General features: G+C 45.7%; 1 protein-coding gene across 1 annotated transcript in view; it reads right to left on the reverse strand.

Annotated features, from left to right (window-relative positions):
• The window catches only part of LOC111870944 (semaphorin-5B), a 109971-nt gene that overhangs the window by 49653 nt on the left and 38549 nt on the right, over positions 1 to 21769 (reverse strand). The window contains exon 3 of the mRNA XM_023863612.2: positions 5860 to 5959. Within this exon, the coding sequence (XP_023719380.1) occupies positions 5860 to 5959 (100 nt within the window). The remainder of the gene's footprint in view (positions 1 to 5859; positions 5960 to 21769) is intronic.

Genomic DNA, 21769 nt, shown 5'->3' on the forward strand with positions numbered 1-21769 from the left:
CAAAATGTACTTATTATCCACACTTAATGGATAGATTGTATAATTATTGGAGTAAAAAAAAAAAAAGAAACATCGGCTGCAGAACGACCGAGGGTCGGGATATGAAGCAAAGAGTGTGAACCAGTTTAAAGTACGATTACGCTGGGGTGAAAATCACGAAACCAACTTTGTAAGAGTGGAACCTAGGACCTGCCGCTCTGCACTGTACGAACTCAACATTCAGTGTTGCCAGCTCAAGTCAGGGTCTCACAAGATGGCTGCCAGGGACGCCACGCCGTGCAAAACTGTTGTTGAAGGAGTGATCGAACTTCAGGCCCCCAGGGGTACTGACAAACAGGAGGAGGAAGAAAGGGGTGGAGAGGGAGGAAGGAGAATAAGAAATGAAGGACAATTATATAGAAAAAGATAGAAAGAACCGAAGAAACAATTTACCAAGACACTGTTCGAGGTCTCCAGCATAGCATACCAAATATCCAAACAAAACACTGATCAGCAGTTGAACGTGATAGCTGTAGGGTCTGCGTGTGAACTTCTAGGGACCTTGTTCAGACCACTTAAATCATTTAAGGGCAGGGAAATTTTTATTTTCTAGTTAATTATGAATTGCATAATTTTAAAAGGTGATTTATGGTCTCTAGAGCAGCTGGTTTAATTTCGATGAATTCAAGCCGGAAGGGCTGCATGAGAAGCACTCGGTAGCAACTGGGAACATGGAAACCGTCTCAGCATTTGCTGAGGGGTTTGCAGGGGAAAACCAAACAAACTGTGAAGAGACAGCCGGTAGCAGGACCTTCTAGTCAGCTGCCCAGCAACTGGTAAACGCAGAGAAGGTCCTCAGGTGCTTTCCTACCAAGTGTGCTGCTGCCTTACTGGTGGCGGGAACATATTACAGTGGAACTACTGCTTACAGAAATACATTTCGTCTAAATTTTATTTAAAAATTCAGTTCGAACCTCAGAATAAACACATCACCTTTCCATTTCGAGTATGAACCCATTAATGATGTTTTGGGAAAAAAATCGCTCTTTATTGTAAGAATCGTAAAAAAAAAATAAAGCTAGCCCTGTAACAGGCCGTGAAGGCCCATACGGTTGTGAGACGTTGAGAGTCCCACATTATCTAGACAATCAGCTCAAAGATGGCGGCAAGGTTGTCAGCCATACGCGCCGGCCGCGCTTTACTCCCCAAGAAAATTATTTAATTAATTCCTGGTACCCATTTCTGTTACAGGCTCAGTCGACCGCAGGGCCATAGTGCGGCTGGAAGGATTATGTCACAATTGAAAAATCCAATGACATCATCGGGACTTGGACCCGCGACCTTCCGGCTTGTAGCATAGTGCCTCAACCAACTGAAACATAAATACACTGCGTGGGCAGAAGGGAGACATCAAAAGCAGGTGGTATATATAATTACCACTGCTACTAAAAAACGCTGGTTTCAAAAAACTGATAACGTTTTCTGCTGAGACAACGGACAGGAAAGAGCTGTGGCTTCTGCCGTACCAGTTCATATCCCACAATGGAACGAAAATCAGCAGTGAGAAGTGACCCTGTCCACTTGGCATTCCATTCCTTAGCGGAACGGCCTGTGTCACTCTGCATGAGAATGCATTTGCCATTGCGTGCGCACTACACCGAATTTTGGGGAACACCCTGTACGTGCACTGACTTTCACGCATGAAGCAAGTCGTAACAATTGTACAGGAGATGAGGGTGGAGTCACATGGTGACCATATGGTCACGTACTGACTGCTTCAACTCGCCACATTAGGGAGGTTCAAGGTGTGTGTATCCATCCACAGTGCAAGAGCTCGCAGAGAGAGGGGAGGCTGTGCGGGCTGCATTGCGTGGCACGTGGGCATCAGGGGCTGCTCGCCACATCATTCGGCCTAATAACAGCGTCGTTAAGTAAACGACGAAAGTAACAAGTCCGATCGCTACTGGCCAATTATACGCTCATATAGGCACTTCGCGCAAAGGACCCATTAACAAGTTAGGAAAGGTACGCACTGCGTAACAACTCTGACTCGTTTAGAGCTATCCCTGTGCTTAATTAGTTCATCACTATGCCATGAAGGCATATGGGGGGAGTGGAGTGTAGTGGAGTATAGCTCCACCATTCTTGACCTCGGCATTAGATGGAGGTCAGTGGTTAGCTTCAAGCTCCTGCCGCTTTATACCCGGGGGAAGAGCACCCAGCACCCACTGGATTGGAGGCTGGGTGGGTCCCAAGTCTGGTCTGGACACTGTGCAGAAAAGAAAGATCTGCAGTACCGGGAATCGAACCCAGGCCGTCCAGCCCGTAACCCGTCGCTATACCGACTGAGCTACCCCGCCCTTACTTCCGTTTAACAATCTCTAAGACTGCAAGACAGACTAAACAACTATTATAGGGCATAAAATATGTTTAATTTTTTCCCTACGACTTTTGTTCGGCGCAGTTTTTTCCCACCCTCAAATATGCAGCAAGTTACGCTCGACGTTTGGACAGAACCCCCACACAGGTCCTCACAAGCCTACAGTGTTCGTTACTGTTGTCCGATTTTAACCAGAATTCGAGTGACATATTTCGATAAAACCAAAATGAAAGCTAACGAAAATCCGTTTAGATGTTTTCGGGTTCTTACACGCGGACAGACAGATAGACACCTGTCGAAACTAGCGGACTCGTTTGTGCAATTTGCCTTTGTCACTGCGTAGGCAACTCATACTGACGTATCGATATCCCCATTGGAAGAGATTGGATTACCGAAGAAATTCAAACAGTTTAATGGCTCGTCCGTCAAGTCTACACCAACATCGTCACGCCCGTCGAAAACGGAACATATTTATTTCTTCGGTAAGACTCTGAAGGTAGTAAGAGCTGGATGACCGAGAGGTCGGGGTTCGAGTTCCAGTAGGGTCAAGAATGTTCTCTTCTCCACAGCGTCCAGGCCGGCGCTGGGGTCCACCCAACCTCCTATCCAATGAGTACCGAGGTCTCTTTCCCCGAGAGTAAAGCGGCAGGTGCGTGAAGCTGACCACTCACCTCCAACTAGTGACGAGGTCAAGAAAATGTGAATCTAAACATCAACTCGCCTTCACGGTGTAGTGTTCACTTAATTAAGCACAGATACAACTTTACTAAAATTGCCATCACTTTGGACAACATGTAAACAAACCCCTGCAAGGTAGACTACTGGGAATGACGCACGCTCCCGGCACTGCTGACCGAACATCACACGAGCCGCAGCCCATGAAGACATGAACTGCGATTTGCTGAAGATGGCTGCATGCCGGGTGAAGGATCAACGGTCATTGTTCACTCCAAGTACGTGACATCCGTCATGATGCTCAGTGGACAGCCTCAACTGGACACACTTCGCGATGTAGACTGGTCGCCTAGTAACCGCTCTGCTACAGTAGCCTGCCTTCTAGTCTTAAGCGCGATAGGCACTGGGGGAGGGAGGTGGGAGCCGTACGACTCTCAACGCAAAATTTCATGGAGAGTTTTGGACTCTGTGTAGTGCGGTAGAAATTTACGAATGATTCGGAGCAACGTACGGCGTCCATTTTCAAAGTAGGAGAGGATGTAACCATCAAGCAGCAAACACAGCATTATTATTATTTTATTATTATTATTATTATTGGAGGGGGTGGGTTTCCCCATGCACCGCGACCAGTTTGATCTATTGTGCGTCCCCCTATGATCTTCTACCAGCCTCTATACCCTACCGGTATTGGTGCTTACCATCAGTCCCTACTCAGCCAGCGAGGTCGGCCTCTACTGGCTCAGAGGTATCTCAATGCGCTCCCCATCTACCAGAGGCGTTAGAGACTACTGTTGGGCGGGAAATGTCCTTAATTTAGCTCAGTGGCCTCCTTTGGAGACATGAGGTTACTGCTTGGCTTATTCTTCGACAGTGAAGATGGAGGCCTACATTCCTACGAATCGTCGGTAAACTTGTACAAGACCACATGAAATCAAATCCTAGGATACTGTGCAACAGACCACGTGGAAGAACAAGGGTACAGTTGTCTCTTTACTTAATTAATTAGGCACCACGGCACGAAGACGAATGGGGAAGCGGAGGTATAGCTCCACCGTTGTTTACTAGGTGGATGTGACAGTTATTACAGTGAATCCTGGGGAATTAGTTGCAGACGGGAGGCGTCCCCTGTCGACCTTCCGCATTGGTTGAGTTAAACCTCTGGATTAAACTACCACAGTATCGGTGAAGAGGCGATATAAACACCCCCGTCACTCAGCGCTGCGCACATCGAGGTGCTCACGGATCGCGTGTTTCTGTACTACAAAAACGGCTGAGGGAGACAGCAATAAATAACCCTGACAAATATGAAAGAGAAGTGCCGCAACTGGGGGGGAGGGGTGGCTGAATCCTCTCAAACGCCTCGCAGACAGCCTGCACCCATGCATTGCACGTACACCGCTTGCCTCGTGAGGCTGACTGCCCTTGCGGAAGGAACGGGTACATCCAGCTAAAAGGGAGCCGTTCGTACGACGGGACAATAAGACATCGAAGTCAGGTCTACCATTCATGACAGTACTTCCCTTAAGAGTTTAAAGCATAGGTTACTATAACAACTCCTGCTTTAAAATCGTTTTATAAAAACTCTGCATTCTGCCCACACAGTGTGTTTGTATCTGACGAGTACTTCTCTAACTAATTGGTCTGCCTAAGACATATTTCTGATTACGATGTAATTATTACGTCACTATCCGGACATGACGCATCCTCAGAGATACGTTAGACACACCATGATGGAGATGACATATATTTAACGTCAGGTAGGAACTCAATTCCTCATCAATATTTAGATGAAGGGGTTTCGAGAGGTTCACAGGTTGACTGCTTGATATTCCCTACAGCTATGTTATACGCTGCACAGACAGAAATCTGAAAACAACTATGAGCACAACAGCACGCGGCTGTCTGCGCTTGTCTGCTCGGGACACAGCTAAGAACATGGAAAGAAACGGGAAAGAGCAGCAATACAAATAAACAAGTGGCTAAAATAAAAGTCATGTATTTATAAAAGAAATCTGATCTTTCTTTCTTTCTTTCTTTCTTTCTCTTCTGTTAGAAGAATTATAATTTTCAATGGTCAGATCTATTCTTCATGAGATAAACTGGCCAACTGCCACGCTCCGAGGGCAGAACCCCGAGAGGGAGGAGGGGCAGCGGGCAGACACGAACGTGATCACATGACTCACTGCGAGGAAACAAAAGTAAAAAGTCTATACATAATATCTCAGAGTAACTGAACATACTCCTTCGATCCTTCGGTAGTCTGTGAGTTTATGAAATGTAGAAATATAACTAACTTCACTGAGCTGAGACCTTCTTGAGAAGCCGCCTGTTGTGCAGCTATTCAAGAACTTCCCAACATTTTATGGAACCCGAAGGTTCATTACCGTGTTCACAACAGTCCTCCACTGGTCCCTATCCACAGCCAAATCAATCAATATCAACTCATCCTCTCTCTAAGATCCATTTTAATATTATCCACCCACCTAGGTCTTAGTCGTCCTAGTGATCTCTTTCCTTCTGGCTTTCCCAGCAATAACTTATATGCATTCCTCTTCCCCCCATTCGTGATACATGCCCTGCCCATCTCATCCTCCTTGGCTGGAGAAACCGCTAAAAATATTTGCACGGCGGTAATAATGAGTGCTGTTTCACACTGATGTCATCAGGGTTATGACACCGTGCAGTGTGCTTGTTGATACAAACCTTTTGGGGCACTCTGTGCGTGAGTACAAGTTCGTAAAATTCTGTGCCATAGAGTGAAAGTGGGAGCGTGTCGTTGCGACGGGTGAGGGGGTTGGGCAGGGGCGCCCGTTTGCGTGACTCACCTCGCCCCGACGACAATCTGATCCCTGGACACGTCGAACAGGAGCTGAGAGAAGGACGTCACTCCGGAATCGGTGAAGCGGTCGGCCTTCGGCAGCAGATCTGCAAGAAGCGCAACACCGTCACTGAGTAAGGTCAGCTCTGTGGGACTTAGTCCGTGCCCGAGCTCATGGCGTGGTCTGTCCGTCTATGTGCATGCCGGCAAGAACTCGAGAACCACAGAACAGATTTCAACCTTTCTTTTAGCACAGTGATTTTTATTATTATTATTATTATNGGGAAACTTGTTGCCTAATTTTGCTCAGAGGTCTCCTAGAGACATGAGGATCTTTTACGTGCCGTAAATCTACGACACGGGACCCACGGCTTAAAGTCCCTCCCGGAGGACTTGTTCCCTGAATTTTTCCGCCCTTAAAAATTCCACGACCTCGGCCGGGTTTGAACCTGCGTACCTTGAGTCATGAGGTGGGAATAGCACAGTGGTTACTATATGTACCACCTGCTTTAACATTAAAAATATATGCTTTTTCTCCGCAAAGTACTACAATTCATGTGTTTTGTACGGTTCTCACAATAAACAGCGACTGTTTCCCTGAGCAGCGTTAACCACTGCTGTACCACACGAGGCGAGGCAACGCGTGAGGTTTATCGCTCTCCGCTCAAGCTTCAGGAAAGAAATTTATTTGGAAACAAATTATGAGGCATGTACAGAGATCTTTGAAGTAAAACGATTACATTACTTAAATATTAACATATGAAGAGTCATGCCAGCAAATGAAGCCTGTCTCCACCAAAATAAGCCGCATCTTTCACAAGAACTAAGCAAATCCTTGTAAGCTCATATAACTTATCTAAGACATTCCACCAATCACTCGACAGATATGCATAGCTGGCAGCCTCCGAGCTGTAATCTCGTGGACCCAGAGTCAACAGCTTAAAGCTACTGCAAACAGACGCCGAGTGTGTGCACACAGAGACCAAGGCACTGCTGCCTGGTAAACAGCTTTCGTACAGGTAAGTGTTCACAGTCTGGGGGTGTCTTCTGTCTCGGCATCTCAACTGGCGCCTCTTCGTCATCAATGCAGCTTACTCAAGGCGCTGGAACCTTACCCTGTACAGTAAACCCTCGCTAATCCGGGTGTCGGATAATCCAAATAGAAATATGAAAAATTCTGTTCACAGATGAATACGTACTTTAAAGAACACATTGCATTTAGGAGCAAGAGGACATTCAGACTGTGTTGAGGGCAGCAGGAGAGACTGAAATCACGCAAGAAAATATCCAAGACTGGCTTCAGCTGGTTGAAGGAGATTTATGCTTCTCACAGAGGAAAAAATTGCTGCAGTGTTATTTTTTTATTTATTTTCATCAGCACTACTTATATGATTAAATTTTACATTTATTTGCTTTCTACGGATTTTTTGTCTTTTGAGGTTATATTTCACTTCATCTATAAGGATTATCGGCTAATCCGGGTGACCTCTTCCACCCATTAATCCGGATTAGCGTACCACATTTTACCGTATTTAAGAATTCGATTCTTCCTGAACAGAAAACGGCTACCAGGATCAGTTACTGCTCTTTACGGAAATAATCGGTGTTTATTAAAGAATTGTACAAATGCACAGATACACTGTGTGGGCAGAATGTTTAGGTTCTGTATGCTAAGGCAGGTAAGGTAAGGTAAAGCTGTCCCCGTGCTTAACTAATTAAGCACTACGTCATGAAGGCGTATGGTGGAGTGGCTGTATGGATACACATTTTCTTGGTCTCGTCGCTAGCTGGAGGTGTGGTCAGCTTCACGCCCCGGCTGCTTTACACCCGGTACCCATTGGATAGGAAGCTGGGCGGGCCCCAGAACCGGTCTGGACGACGTGGAGAAGAGAAAATTCTTGACCCTACCGGGACTCGAACTCCGACCCCTGTGTCGTCCGGCCCGTAGCTAGTCGCTATACAGACAACGCTACCCCGGATCCTGTGGCTTTCGTGATATGATTTGAAAATGAAGCAGGTGGTGCATATAATTAGCATTGTGCTTTAAGGGTGTAAACCCGTGAAAGTATCCACGTAAAAGTTGTCTGGTCAGTTCGGTGCTCGACGGACACCCCTGAACTGAGATGACTTGGTCGGGACACACGATGACAACAGACTGCAGACTGGACACACCTGCGACCAGGCTGTGTGATGAATATAATGAGTAACGGAATAACAAGAAGCTATCAGGTCGGTGTGCAGCAAGTGCAGCCCTGGGACTCCACAGCAGCTGAGAGATGGAGCCCGGAGTATTGATATGACAGTTAATATGCAGAACTGGATGATGACGTTCTCTCACTCGTCTTCATATCAACCCAGTGCTGCCATGTGATTCCTCCTGACTGCAATTTCCTGCCCGCCACAGTGATCTGGGGCTCGTTTCTGTTTTTCTAACTGGTGTACTGCAAGTCCCACTTCAGCTTTCGACGCCTAGACATAAGTGTAGACAGCAGGGATTGTCTGCAGTACTGCTGCTATTGTCAGTACAACTGCCATGAGCCATCAATATCGAGTCCAACACGAATTGGTCCTTCGCCCTGATTCTTGCCAACAAGAACATGGGCGATGAAGTCTAAAGTACATCTAAGTAATATGTAAAGAGCCGGTTCCTACCTCACAAGAAACATCCGGTCTCCACAGCAACGAAAATCCCCATACGGCTTTATATCTTACGTTGCTATCAATAAGCTACACTTAACGAGAACTATTGGCGCGGATATATCCGTCTGCGGTAGCATGGGGCCCGGTTAATGCGACAAATTCTGGCTCCATCCTCGCAATAAAAATGACGCTCGAATTTGGCCTCATCTTTCCATGGTGGGGAGGTGTTTGTGAAGTTATTCTTTTCCTCTTAAGTAGGGGTTTACTAATCATTGTTCACGCGCCATAGCTCAAGGGGTTAGTCGCTGGCTCCCCATCGCGGCGGCCCGGGTTCGATGCCGGGTCTGGTCAAGTGGGATTTGTAGTGGACAAAGTGGCACTGGGGCAGGTTTTCTCCCAGTACTTCGGTTTCCCCTGCCAATCTTCATTCCACCAATTGCTCCACAATCACCCTCACCTATAATCTGGGGCTGGTACAATAGGCCAGAAGTGGCCGCAGTACAAGGGACTTAGTCCCACCCCACTAGCAATAAAAAAAACACTGTTCACAGTTTTATCGATTCTTAACTTGGCCCGATTTCGTCTTGCACAGAGAACTCTTATCGGCTGAAGTGTAAGTTCCTGGGACATTTATCTCCGAGTCTGCCATTTTCCTGTCACTCGTGGGACGGATACAAACATTTCCGTCATCTGCTGAAGAGTTTATCGGGCACGTGGCCTCGGGTCTGACGTGACAATCACATAGCCCGAAACAACTTGGTCTGAATCCAATGCTTAGCTGTAGCCGTGGCCGCGCCATAGCTCAAGCGGTTACTCGCTGGCTTCCCACCGCGGCGGCCCGGGTTCGATCCCGGGTCTGGTCAAGTGGGATTTCTGGTCGACAAAGTAGCGCTGGGGCAGGTTTTCTCCTAGTATTTCGGTTTCCCATACCAACCTTCATTCCACCAATTTCTCCATCATCATAATCTCCCGGGGCAGGCTACAATAAGCCAATCAGTGGCCGCCGTGCCGAGTGGGCCCAGTTGAACTCCACCACCAACTAAGTGAATTAAAAAAAAAGCTGTAGCCATCATTTAGCTTCCATGTGGAGGTTAAAATTTTCGAAGAGGTGAGAAACCCCACGAAAAACCTTAGTCATGTTTGCCGGTGTGTCGTCCGAGAATCGAACCGAGCATCTCTCGAATACAAATGTGGAGCCTTACCGCTATACTAGACTGTATGAAGTGTTGAGGTTACATGAATAATATTTCTGATATTGCTTAAATGTCCCAAGGAACTGTAAACAGACGCGTATAATTGCGACAGGTGAATATCTACTTAACAGACACAGTAGTGGCAACAGTTCTCTCTCCCCCATTTCAAAAGCGCAACTGAAAACCTATCCCTAGGCTTGCATTATTTAAGCGAAAAGTAAAGCATAATGTTATAAGATAGGGATGCGCTTAGAACCTGCCAGAAATCAAGCGACCAGTAACTGTTCACTGTTGCAGGAACGTCTCAGGGAAAGATGGGAACCACAATGGCACCAGCGAGGAACCAACCCTTACAGAGCTGCTCATTACGTCGTCCAGAAGGGGCCTCTTTCATAACAACGCTTTGTTTTAACTGTGTCTTTAATTCCGTTAGTTAAATGGTATCCCTTTTATTATCCTCATTTCTGCGATCTGTGTGCAAGAAGATGAAACAAGGGAAGGGAAAAAAAGAGACATATTAAATTTAATTACTTTATCCAGATACTTACGCTTCATTACTCATCATTAGTTTTACACGTCTAAACAGGACGATTACATTAACAAACAAGCGCCGAACGTGATTTGCCCTTACGAAACTTGAAGACAGAAAGGTAAAAGTATAGCAGAAGATTAGGCGAAAGTGGCAAGTCATGGAAGAAGGTTCCCAGGCTTCGCCTGTTCGTCCCTCTGATACCGGCAGTGTGAAAATGAGACCGTTAGGGTGGCTGAATGCAGTGGATTGAGGCACGGGCCGCGAGGTTCGGGAGGGTTCCAGGAGAAGCGCACAAAGCAACTTGTAACTTGGGAACCATCCCAGCATTTGATTCAAGACAGAGGAAAACCAAGAAAACCTGTTTTGCATTCTTAATCTCTCTCTCCCTCTCTCTCTCTGTGGCTCTACAGCCCTTTGTTGGATCTTGGCCGCTTTTTCAGTTTCTTAATCCTATACACAGCCGGTAGGACTCCTTGGACCGGGGGGGATCAGGCTGTCGCAAGGCCGCCACCTACACACAGAACAACACAAACACAGAATAAACGCAGACATCCATGCCTCGAGTGGGATTCGGATCCACAATCCCAGTGTCCGTGCAAGCCATGACAGTTCATGCCTCAGACAGAGCGGCCACTGTGCTCGTTAACAGCATGTATTAATCCAATGCGTACCTCACAGGAAGCACTGCCTCCATAACAAAGACCAATCGGTCAATGCTGTTTACGGAAACAATCGTTGTTTATTGTGAGAATCATACGGAACAAACAAATACACTTTGTGGGCAGAATGCAGTATATATAAATTCAGTCCGTACCTCACAGGCAACACATTACGTCTCCGCTACAAAGCCCAACCAGTTAATGCTGTTTAGGGAAATAATCGCTGTTTACTGTGAGAACCATATGGAGCACATAAATACACTGTGTGGGCAGAATTAGTTACCATTGTCCTGGGAAAGGGAACTAATGTTAGGGATGACTACGACAGGCTACTGTAACTAAGCTGTGATCTTCCTCAGGCAGCAATACGGGCAACTCCAGCACAGTGGGGCCCTCAGAAGCGAACATGATCGCAAAGAAAGTAGAGGGGTCTGTACACGTAAGACCGGTTCTTGTCTGCTACTGCTGATAGAAATCGAATCCCGCGAACGAGGCTAAGGACAGGTATAATGTTTCATCTCGAGTCACCTATTTCAAGAGGGCTCAGTGTGGTACACATGAAATTTGGTTTGCCAAGCGAACCGAATGTTTCAGATGACTTCATTACCGAAACATCTGATCAAACCTGTCGAATTAAAGTAACTTCTTCTCTTTGTCACACTTGAAATGGCTTTTAAAATAAGAACGAGATTAAAAGCAACTCCACAGAACAGTCTTTCTTGAGAAGCTGATAGTCGCCTAGGTTCATGTTACAACAGATAAAGAAACGCGACCCTTCGGCTGGACATATCGCCTCCATCTTCACGGTAGCTTAGCTGGTCTCCTGCTTCTGCTAGTTTCTTGGTTTACTCTTCGAACATGACGATGGAGGGGGGGGGGATGTTCCTCCGACACGTCGAGCTCTCTCCGAACTACAAGGCATTACAACCCACAAGACCGTACGCTTTAACAAATTCCTACAATGGCCATACCTTCCTCATTTCTTGGAAATCTGTTCACCTTCTCTAGACATTGCCGACAGCCACGGCGAAGCGAGTCTGCAACTTCTCATCAGAGCTGCAGCAGCTGTTCGAGACTTCTGTGTGTGTGTGTGTCTTATTCGCAGTGTCGGGACGCCATTGCGATGCTATGTAACGGAAAGTTAGGCTTCTTTTCATCCATCCGCTTCAGAACTACGCACTGGCCATTGTCTTCACTCGGAACTTCTTTTGTCCTGCCTCCTCAAATCATGGAACAGCGCTCATGACAGTAACGGTTCATGGTAATAAACAGGAGAAGTTAAACAAAGACATCAGAATTACTGGTTGAGTACGGAACATGGCGGCACGCGACGAGATTTCATTTTGCTCCAAGACGAAACTAGTGGGAGACAAAGGCACACGCTGAGGGACTCAAACTGTCTTGTCCCACCCTCCCTCACAGCACACCCGTACCATTACTGCTACGCACGCTAAGATGTAGGTAACGCGTCCCTCTGTGACGTTAGTAATAACTAGGACTGGATCTTTATGCGCTAAAAACACTTAAAATATGCACTAAAAAGCGGGAAAATATGCACTTAAGAAGCAGGTCACTTTATTCAGACTCACCTATTTACATGTATCATTCACTGCAGAAAGTAGCATCACAATAGGCAACTGTTTTCTGGAGACAAACTGCGTCTATTGTCCGTCAAAATGAGTTTATAGGCTGAGAATGATCTTTCTACATCAACTGACGTTGTTGGACAGTATTTATACACTGGCGCCGAAGGTTCGGAACATTCATCTGGCAACGATACCCTAATTACACTCATGTACTGACTAATTGACTGAATCTTTTTTAGTCCTGGGTTCGATTTCAACACCTTTTCTAACTTGCATTTTATCTTCTCTCCAATTTCGCCTGGAGCGGAATTCAGTGAACAAGTTGCTTTCTGAACGAGTTCAAGTGAGTCGTGAAGGAGTGCACCACAAGATTCTAAGCTCNAGAAATCTTTGTAGAACCGGACACGAGCTGGTGCTTTCAGAAACAGTTTTTTCCCACTTGCAATTAAATCGTTAACATGTGGAAACTGTGCGCGTATTTTTCAGCAATACGGTGTAATCCGTGCTCTAAACAGGTTACGTGTATAAGATCTGGATAAAATACTTGCAAGGGCTTTGCTGCTTTCAACATATAGGAAGCTCCATCTGTAACACAAGCACCTTACAACAATTCTCAATTTCAGATGGCCATAGTAGTCGCAGAGAATCATTTACAAATCTTGCTACTGTGCTATGGTTGGTTTTCTCTATTACTTTGCAAGCAAGAAGATGAGGTTTGCCGGGTTCGTCTGGATGTAGCTTACCAACTACGACATTTGCTATGTATCGGCCACATAAATCGGTTGTCTCATCTACCAATATGCAGACACAGTTCCCTCCGATGTCAGAACGGATTGACTCCAGAGTAGATGCATACAGCAAAGGTAGATTTTCTTTCTAAGAGTTGATTCGTCTGGTATTTTTTTAAGTATCCAGAAATGATCGCAGAACTGGATTGCTTAATTTATTCAATGGAATGTTGCTGCATACTAAAGCCTTACAAAATTCGGCAGAAAGTGTATTAACAGAGGACTTGGGTTTGACCTGTGTAAGAAGTAGTTGTTGTGGTGTACTCTTCTTCTTCCCCTTCTTTGCCGCAATATGTGCAGTCGTTCTTGAGTGTTGTTCAAGTTGAAATTTCTTTTCACATTTTACTTCCTTTGCGCACACTTGACAGTACACGACGACACCGTCTGTTGAACAGTCACTATTACCCGACACCAACCGAATTTTTAAATATCTACTGCTGCACTTTTCTTTAGGCATTTTCAGTACACGAACACTTTTTTGATGCAGACTATTAAAGTAAAAAGTAACAAACTAACTGAAGAGACTTCTCTCGAGACCAACCCTCTGATGCTACTCTCTGCTGTGGTGGTCAAAGGAATGCAGGAAAATCCAACCCCCTCCCTTTCGAAATAGCCAAGTTATCTGCTTGTATTGTAAGTTGTAAAAGTGCCGCTGCTCAGAGAGTTGAGAATAGCAACTGGTTGATATCCGAAACACAGACAAAACCCATTTAGTTAGAGAACATGGAAATTATCCTTAATTTCAAACATATATGCAGAAATATGCTCTTACGTTTAGAATATGCAATAACGACCAAAAACCCTCAAAATATGCATCTGCATATGCGCATATGCATTTTCAAAAAATCCGGGCCCTAGCCTAATAACCCATCATTTAACACGGTGTTACAACCCAGAACACTGATGTCTTCATAGTTACCGCATTTTACTTTCGTAGGATTCACGCCGCTTCTGTCGAACGGTAGGGTGACAGATGAACTGGAAACGACTGAGAAGGAAGCGGTATTGGTCGAATCGAATTAACATACCAGAATATACCTTGAGGGACTGCGGAAAGCCGCGAAAAAGCTCTATTAGGATAACCAGCGTACCGGCCGGGGTTCAAACACAGAACGTGCGGAACATAAGTCAACAGCGTGGCCGCTACGCCAACTTCCACCGTGGGAGCCTCCATAATTCAATATTGTGACATGACGCCTGAAAGCCGGAATGAAGGAGCCATAGCCAGGCGTCCGTTGATGAGCAACGACTAAGTAAACACTAAGTTTTGTTACAACGGCTAGCTGAAACACGTTTCCGTGTCAACGAGTACGCTGGCTTCAATCGCGGCGTTAGCCGGATATTGTCATACGTTTTCATGGCAACGGAGAATAACAGAGAACAATTAACCGTTATACTTGGTGATCTATGTTCGGTCCGCATGAAGTTAGTCGAGTCCGAGATTCTGAGATCCAAAGAGAGAATTCGAGTGACTGAAGAACCAGACAAAAGGGAGAGATTCGTCAGACAGACGTCGTTAAGAAGGAGTTCAATGTGTGAGCTGTTACAATCAAATGTAATTGTATAGAGGGATCAATAAATCCAATCACCAAATCTATTGCTCACAACTATTAGTCACGCTAACCCCTTATACGTGACCATATCACTATGACCGACATTTTATGGAAACCGAGAGTTCATTACCTTGTTCACAACAGCCGTCCACTGGTCCTTATCCTCAGTCATATGAATCCAATCTATACACTCCCATCCAATTTCCTTATGATTCATTTCAGTATTATTCTTCCGCTTTCTGCCTTGGTCTTCCAAGCGATATCTCTCTCCCACGGAGTTTTCCACCAAAAACTCTGTGTGCACTTTTCTTAGCCCATATTCGCACTACATGCACTGATCACCACATCTGCCTTGCTTTAATCATTCTAATAATATCTGACGAGGAACATAAATTACGAAGCTCATTATGCAATGTTCTCTCTGTTAGGTCCTAGTATGAGAATGTAAACCTTGAAAGCGTTTCTCTTCTTAAATTGGATATTCCTCAGGCACTGCATTAGAAATCTTGTTCTTCCCTGCAGGGTTGCACACACTGCTCACTCCATCTAATTCTTCAGACAGCGATGGTTGCATAAGCTGTATGTCTCACGACAAATAGCAATATAACGTGCTGCAGTTTCCAGTGCGGAGGAGACCGTAACGCCGTCACAGCTGCAGCCCGCCACTCAGTGCATCTTCAGGTCTTCCCCGTACGTTATGCAATCCCTTTGCGTGTTTACACTCAGACATCTACACGGACAGAGAAAATGTATTCTGGGACACGTACATTCTCTGGAGAAAAACAATACAGTAAAAGTATTAAATGTATAAGACTTAACAGGCGCAACCGGCATGAGGAATTATAAATGGGGAAATATACGATTAGCACGCTGCAGCATAGCTGGTTGAGGCACTATGCTACAAGCCGGAAGGTCGCGGGTCCCATTCACGATGAGACCACTGGATTTTTCAATTGACCTAATTCCAGTGCTATTACACGTTCTAAACGAAAACTTTATAAGAATGCTTTCACACTTTTCTCAACATGTGAGTTAAAGCCATATTGTAATAGGGCATTACCTTAAATGATTAAAGCAACTCGGGTTTAAACGCAGTCCAAAAGCAACACAGACTTTCGGCCGTGCCATAACTCAGGCGGTTAGTCGCTGGCTTCCCACCGCGGCGGTCCAGGTTCGATCAAGTGGGATCTGTGGTGGACAAAATGGAGCTGTGGCGGGTTTTCTCCGAGTACTTCGGTTTCCCCTGCCAATCTTCATTCCACCAAATTCTCCATCATCATAATCACCCGGAACAGGCTACAATAGGCCAATCAGTGGCCGCCGTGCCGAGTGGACCCAGTTGGACTCCACCCCCACTAACACAGACTTTCTATTGCCTTATTATTATTATTATTATTATTATTCCATATTAACTGTCAATGGGTTCAGCAGGCCACCGTTAAACATACAGGTTCGAAAATATACTCGAAAGACCACTTTTCCTTAATTATCTCGAAAAATTAAAGGCCTATGGGTACAATACATTCGCTTTACTTTCCTTTAGAGTTTTAGGTCGAAACACTTTCCTCCCTGATGAACATTTTGCAAGACAACGTACGGAAGTATATACGAAAATCGTGCCCAAAGTAAACGGGAACTGAAACGACCAGATATTTCCTCGCGAAATGCCCAAATATCAAAATGAATGAAAATCCGTCTTGCTGTTCTCGAACTGCTCCTTGCGTAGAAACGCGGACAATCGGACAGAGCGCATTTCACACCAGCTCGGACTGACTGTGAACTCGCGTTTGAAGAGATCTCGTGCGCGGTAATGATGAGGAATAAGGCAAAACGAGAGGGTACCAAAATTCTCGAAAATTTGATACCGAGAATGCCTCATACCCAATTCTCGTCATGTCTGAAGTCCTCTGAGCTGTGCCTAGGATGAGTACTGTCTTTTGGGATGTGACACCGTGTGGATCTGGTAGACCGTTACCGACGTTGCGGAATAATTTGCTTCCTCCATCTTCATGCTATTTCAGAATACAGAAGTCTTCGATAACTGGCAGGGTTGTCCAAAGCTTATCCAGGTGAATTACAGGAAAATGTTGTGGCATGCAGACCCACTGCCGAGTAACAGCTGTGTAAACACGCAACAGTGCAACAGCCATTGCTAGGGAACAGCTCTGGGAACACGCAATAATGGAAGCCGTGTATCCTGTGTGATCCGGGCCGAGACTATATAACGAGGACCAGATGCCATTACGAGACAGTCTTGAGGAAGGCAGTTAGAAGAGCAGGATGATGGTGTGAGATGGCCGTCAGCCTGCGAGGTCTTGAGCCCAGAAGCAGAGGAACGTCCACTCTTGACAGACGTTACCAACCAGTGCAATGAAGACCGTGACTGAGAATACTACTAGTCTGCGTGACTGGTAGAGCAGACACGAGATGTATGTTAAAACATCCAATAAATCTGATTACCAATCCAAACCCCGTCTATAGTCACTCTATCATGTGACAACACTTTTACGTGGGCCCACGCTGCATCCTTCCAAATCCTTACATACTTTTTATGGACATCATTTACTTCTTAAGTTCTGTATTTTGACACAGCTTTAACACTGAAAAGTGACTTAATTTTGCCCCATACAATGTATTCACGTGTTCCGTATGATTCTCACAATAAACGGCGATTATTTCNGTTTTGAACGTCACAACGTTTATGACACAGCCTTAACACTGAAAAGTGTCTTAATTTTTCCCCACACAATGTATTCACGTGTTCCGTATGACTCTCACAATAAACGGCGATTATTTACGTAATCATCAACGTGCTGGGCGTTATGAAAATGAGGGGCATTCTCTACGAGGTACGAACTGTATTACTGATACAAACGTCGTGTTTCAAAGAGTTAATAAGAGAAGGCAAACCTCAGATATGGCTCCGTACTAAAAATCACAGCCCCTGCAGCTCAGTGAACACATGCATGGAAATGTGTTTAACGTACCCTACAATGAGATTCTCTTCGGGCAACATTTCCTGTTGTTGACTGCAATAACATTCCTAAGTGTTCTGCTGTATTTCGGGATTCATGCAGCAGAACCCAGTCAAATTTAGACATGTATGTTATCTCCAAGCAGATGCAGAGATCGCTATCTTCAAAGTAACACGTAGAAGACGTAAAAGTTCTTGTAGCCGTATGGCAAGATGGCGACAGCGCGAAGCTGCTCACGCGTACTCATGTCCCACTGGCGGCAGCCACTAGGAGCAACAACTGGCACCTGTGTACGTAACAAACAGGTGGGGCCACAGCAGAGTCAATACATAAATTCCTGTCGTGATGGACCAATCAGTTGGGTAACTGTTGGTGTGAATGTCTTCAGTAATTAGGCTCCTGTGTGGCGTGGATAGTTCAAATTCCAACCAAGGGAAATGACTCTTCAAGATCCGAACGGGCGGACGGTAATCTTCACAGGACGGGCGCTCAACGGGGCCAAGGCTAATTTCGGGTTCACAACATAGAGAACCCCCACCCCAACATGTCACTTTACGTTGAGTACAAATTATGTACCTACAGGAGGAACACAAGCGATATGAGGTGTTCACAACAGCGACGTGAGACGGTGTAGTTTGGTACTTCCGGTGTGCTTTCTTGCATGAATGAATGGATTCTGAAAAGCTGCTACTTATGCTTTAAACACTGTGAATAAAATTAAGGCATAGTGGGAAAGTTATGGTCTGTCCGACCGTTCCCATAATTAATCTACGAAACTACTGAACGGATTTCGATGAAATTTCATACTGGAGGGTTCACAGGCCTAAAAGTTTCACGGTGAAACTCAATTACATGTGGCTCAGACAGAAACTGCATTTTTCTCTGAGCTGACTAGAATTACTAAAGTTTCGCGGTAACATTGTTTCCAACTACAGGTGAGAGGAGATTTTAACCATGAAGATGGAAGCAATACATTCCTCCGAGGCGTTGGTACTCACCTACTAGAACATACGGTGTCATAACCCTGAACGCCACGACAAATTTCACCCTGTGGGAAGAACAGACTGCGTATGTTTTCAGAACAGGGCGCTGAGGGAACAGAGAGGAAATGACCGGAGAAAACTGAGCGCTCTACGTGCTCAACATCATGAGCTGAAGTTACGCTTTGCTTCATCTGGCAACACCGAACGAAGACCTTGGGGAGCCGACTGTGGTCCAGCCCAGCCTCCCCTGGGGCATAGGCTACAGCCCTCGCTGTGATGACAAATTGCCGGACTTAAGAGAAGCTGCGTTATCTATTCTTGTATTTACAATAGTACGCGGTTCAAATGGACTTTTCAAAGGTTTCAAAACGAAATGAACAATAGCAACTGGTTTTGAGAACAAGAAGCATAACACTGAATGGGCCAATCACAGACGTAGCAATAACATTCTCTTGTTCTTTATACTTTACTCTGTGGGGCATGAAGCTCATCTAAATAACAAGAATGTAATCCGTACCTCACAGGAAACACATTAAGTTTCCGCTACAAAGCCCAACCGGTTAATGCTGTTTAGGGAAATAATCGCTGTTCATTGTGAGAACCATACGGAACACATAAATGCACTGTGTGGACAGAATGCAGTATATATAAATTCAGTTCGTACCTCACAGGAAACACATTACGTCTCCGCTACAAAGCCCAACCGGTTAATGCTGTTTTGGGAAATAATCGCTGTTTACTGTGAGAACCGTACGGAACACATAAACACACTGTGTGAGCAAAATTGAGAGATTTTGTATGTTAAAGTATGTGGTACATATATTTACCGCTGTGTTTTCAAGCATGGTGTATTAACCTCTGGGTCGCGGGCCCCCAGGAGGTCGCGACCTACTCTAAGGGGGGTCGCCGAGTTCTCACGTATTTAAAACACAGTACATGAAAGCTCAGTTTTGGCAAGTCAGTTAAGTCCGTAAATGGAATACAAGGGCTTTATAAAACGCAGCTGCAGCCTGAGAAACGCTTCAGCATATTTCTCGTAACTGTACACGGGCATTTTGTAGGCTGCTGTGCGTGTGGAGGCGCTGTCGCCGTACAGTCTGACAGGGCCTTGCAACAGTGCGCAAACTGCTTTCCGGAAGTGATAGGGGGGTATGCAAATTTGCGTATTATTATAGCGGGTTGCCATGTCAGAACTTTCGACCCCCCCCCCCCCCACGCTTTAAACGGTTACTACTACTACCCATCGGCCTAGCACAAGCCGTAATGGGTTGGCCCTGTAATAAGTATTCTTTTGGTTTCCGTCAGGTCCCTACCTGCAACAACCGCACAGTTTCTGAATGTTAAACTATATGGTTGGTGCACTTACCATTGTGCTTCAAAGCGGTATACTTCACTAATAATTATAACACGGCAACATTTCAATGACTGTCTATATTTAAGACACGTAACGCAGTAGCTCCACGTGATGTTTTAACGGCTCACTACAGCTTATCAAAGCATCCTAGAGAAAAGCACGCAAACAGCAATCGGATCTTCAAGGAACATAATTTATCTGACTCAGGACAGTGACCAGTGTCGGGCTCTTGTGAACACGGTGAGGAACCTTTGGGTTTTATGAATGGCGGGTAATTCCTTGACCAACTGAGCAACCGTTACCTCTTATAGGACTTTCCTCCACACAGTTCGTTGGAACAACACGGCGTGGTGTTTCCCGGAAACAGATCATACTCAGACAATACAAATAAAATGCAAGTTGGACGCGTTTCGTCGACATTTCGGATTGCTTTACCAGCGAGGCACCAGATCATGAACTTACGCAGCCACCTCTCACCGCCAGCGACCTCTGATTTCTGCTCCACCTCAAACCCACGCTCCCCGGCAGCAGACATGTTTGTTTATGTCAGTCCTCACAACAAACGCAACTACACCACGCCACGCGTACCTGCGAAGGCATCACACCTTCAGTTCTTACCTCACAGGAAACACGTTGCATCCACAGTATAAAGACTATCCAGTTTGTGGAAATAATCGGCTTTTATTCTGAGAATCGTACAAAACACTCCGTGGGCAAAATACAGAATTTCTTAAACGTCAAAGCATGTCGTACATAAAGCATCCACCGGGCTCTAGTACTGTGCAGAATACCATCACCCTCTTCCTTGCCCTGGATTTATAGGGATGGGTGAATCTCCGAGAGGATGGTTCCGCACTGTGCCAATAACTGAATTGATTAGGGTATGCAGATAAGTGTACTATACACTAGGGGCACGCGGTAGCGTAGTTGGTTGAGGCATTATGCTATAAGCGGGTTCAAGCCCCGATGAGGTCACTGGATTTTTTCAATTGACCTAATCCTTTCAGCCCTGGGGTCGACTCAGCCTCTAAAGGAAATGAATACCAGGAATCTTCCCGGAGAGGCTGGCCCGTGTGTAAGGCTGACTATCTTACCGCCATCTATTAGCCGACTGTCTAGATCAGTGCTTCTCAACCGCCGGGCCGCGGCCCAGTAGTGGGCCCTGGCATCAATTATACTGGGCTGCGAGAGGCTCTTCTGGAATTTGTCATTTTCATTTTCTAAGCATTTTTCATGAATAAATATTTTATAGTTAGCTTAATGCATGAACTTTAACAAAACTGGAAAGGTATTTACGAGTAAATTTGTTGGGACTGGGCCCTCGTCTTATAAAGAAAGAACTTACTGGGCCGTGGTCTCATAAACGTTGAGAACCACTGGTCTAGATAACATGGCACCGTCAACGTCTCACAACCCTATGGGCCTCCATGGCCTGTTACATGGATAGCTTTACCCTTTTACCTTTTATACTATAAACAAACTAATGCCGCGCCATAGCTCAAGCGGTTAGTGGCTGGCTTCCCACCGCGGCGGCCCGGGTTCGATCCCGGGTCTGGTCAAGTGAGATTTGTGGTGGACAAAGTTGTGCTGGGGCAGGGTTTCTCCGAGTACTTCGGTTTCCCCTGCCGATATTCGTTCCACTAATTGCTCCACA

This window comes from Cryptotermes secundus, unplaced genomic scaffold (genome assembly GCF_002891405.2).
Source record: "Cryptotermes secundus unplaced genomic scaffold, Csec_1.0 scaffold101, whole genome shotgun sequence".
In the NCBI taxonomy this organism is placed as follows: domain Eukaryota; kingdom Metazoa; phylum Arthropoda; class Insecta; order Blattodea; family Kalotermitidae; genus Cryptotermes; species Cryptotermes secundus.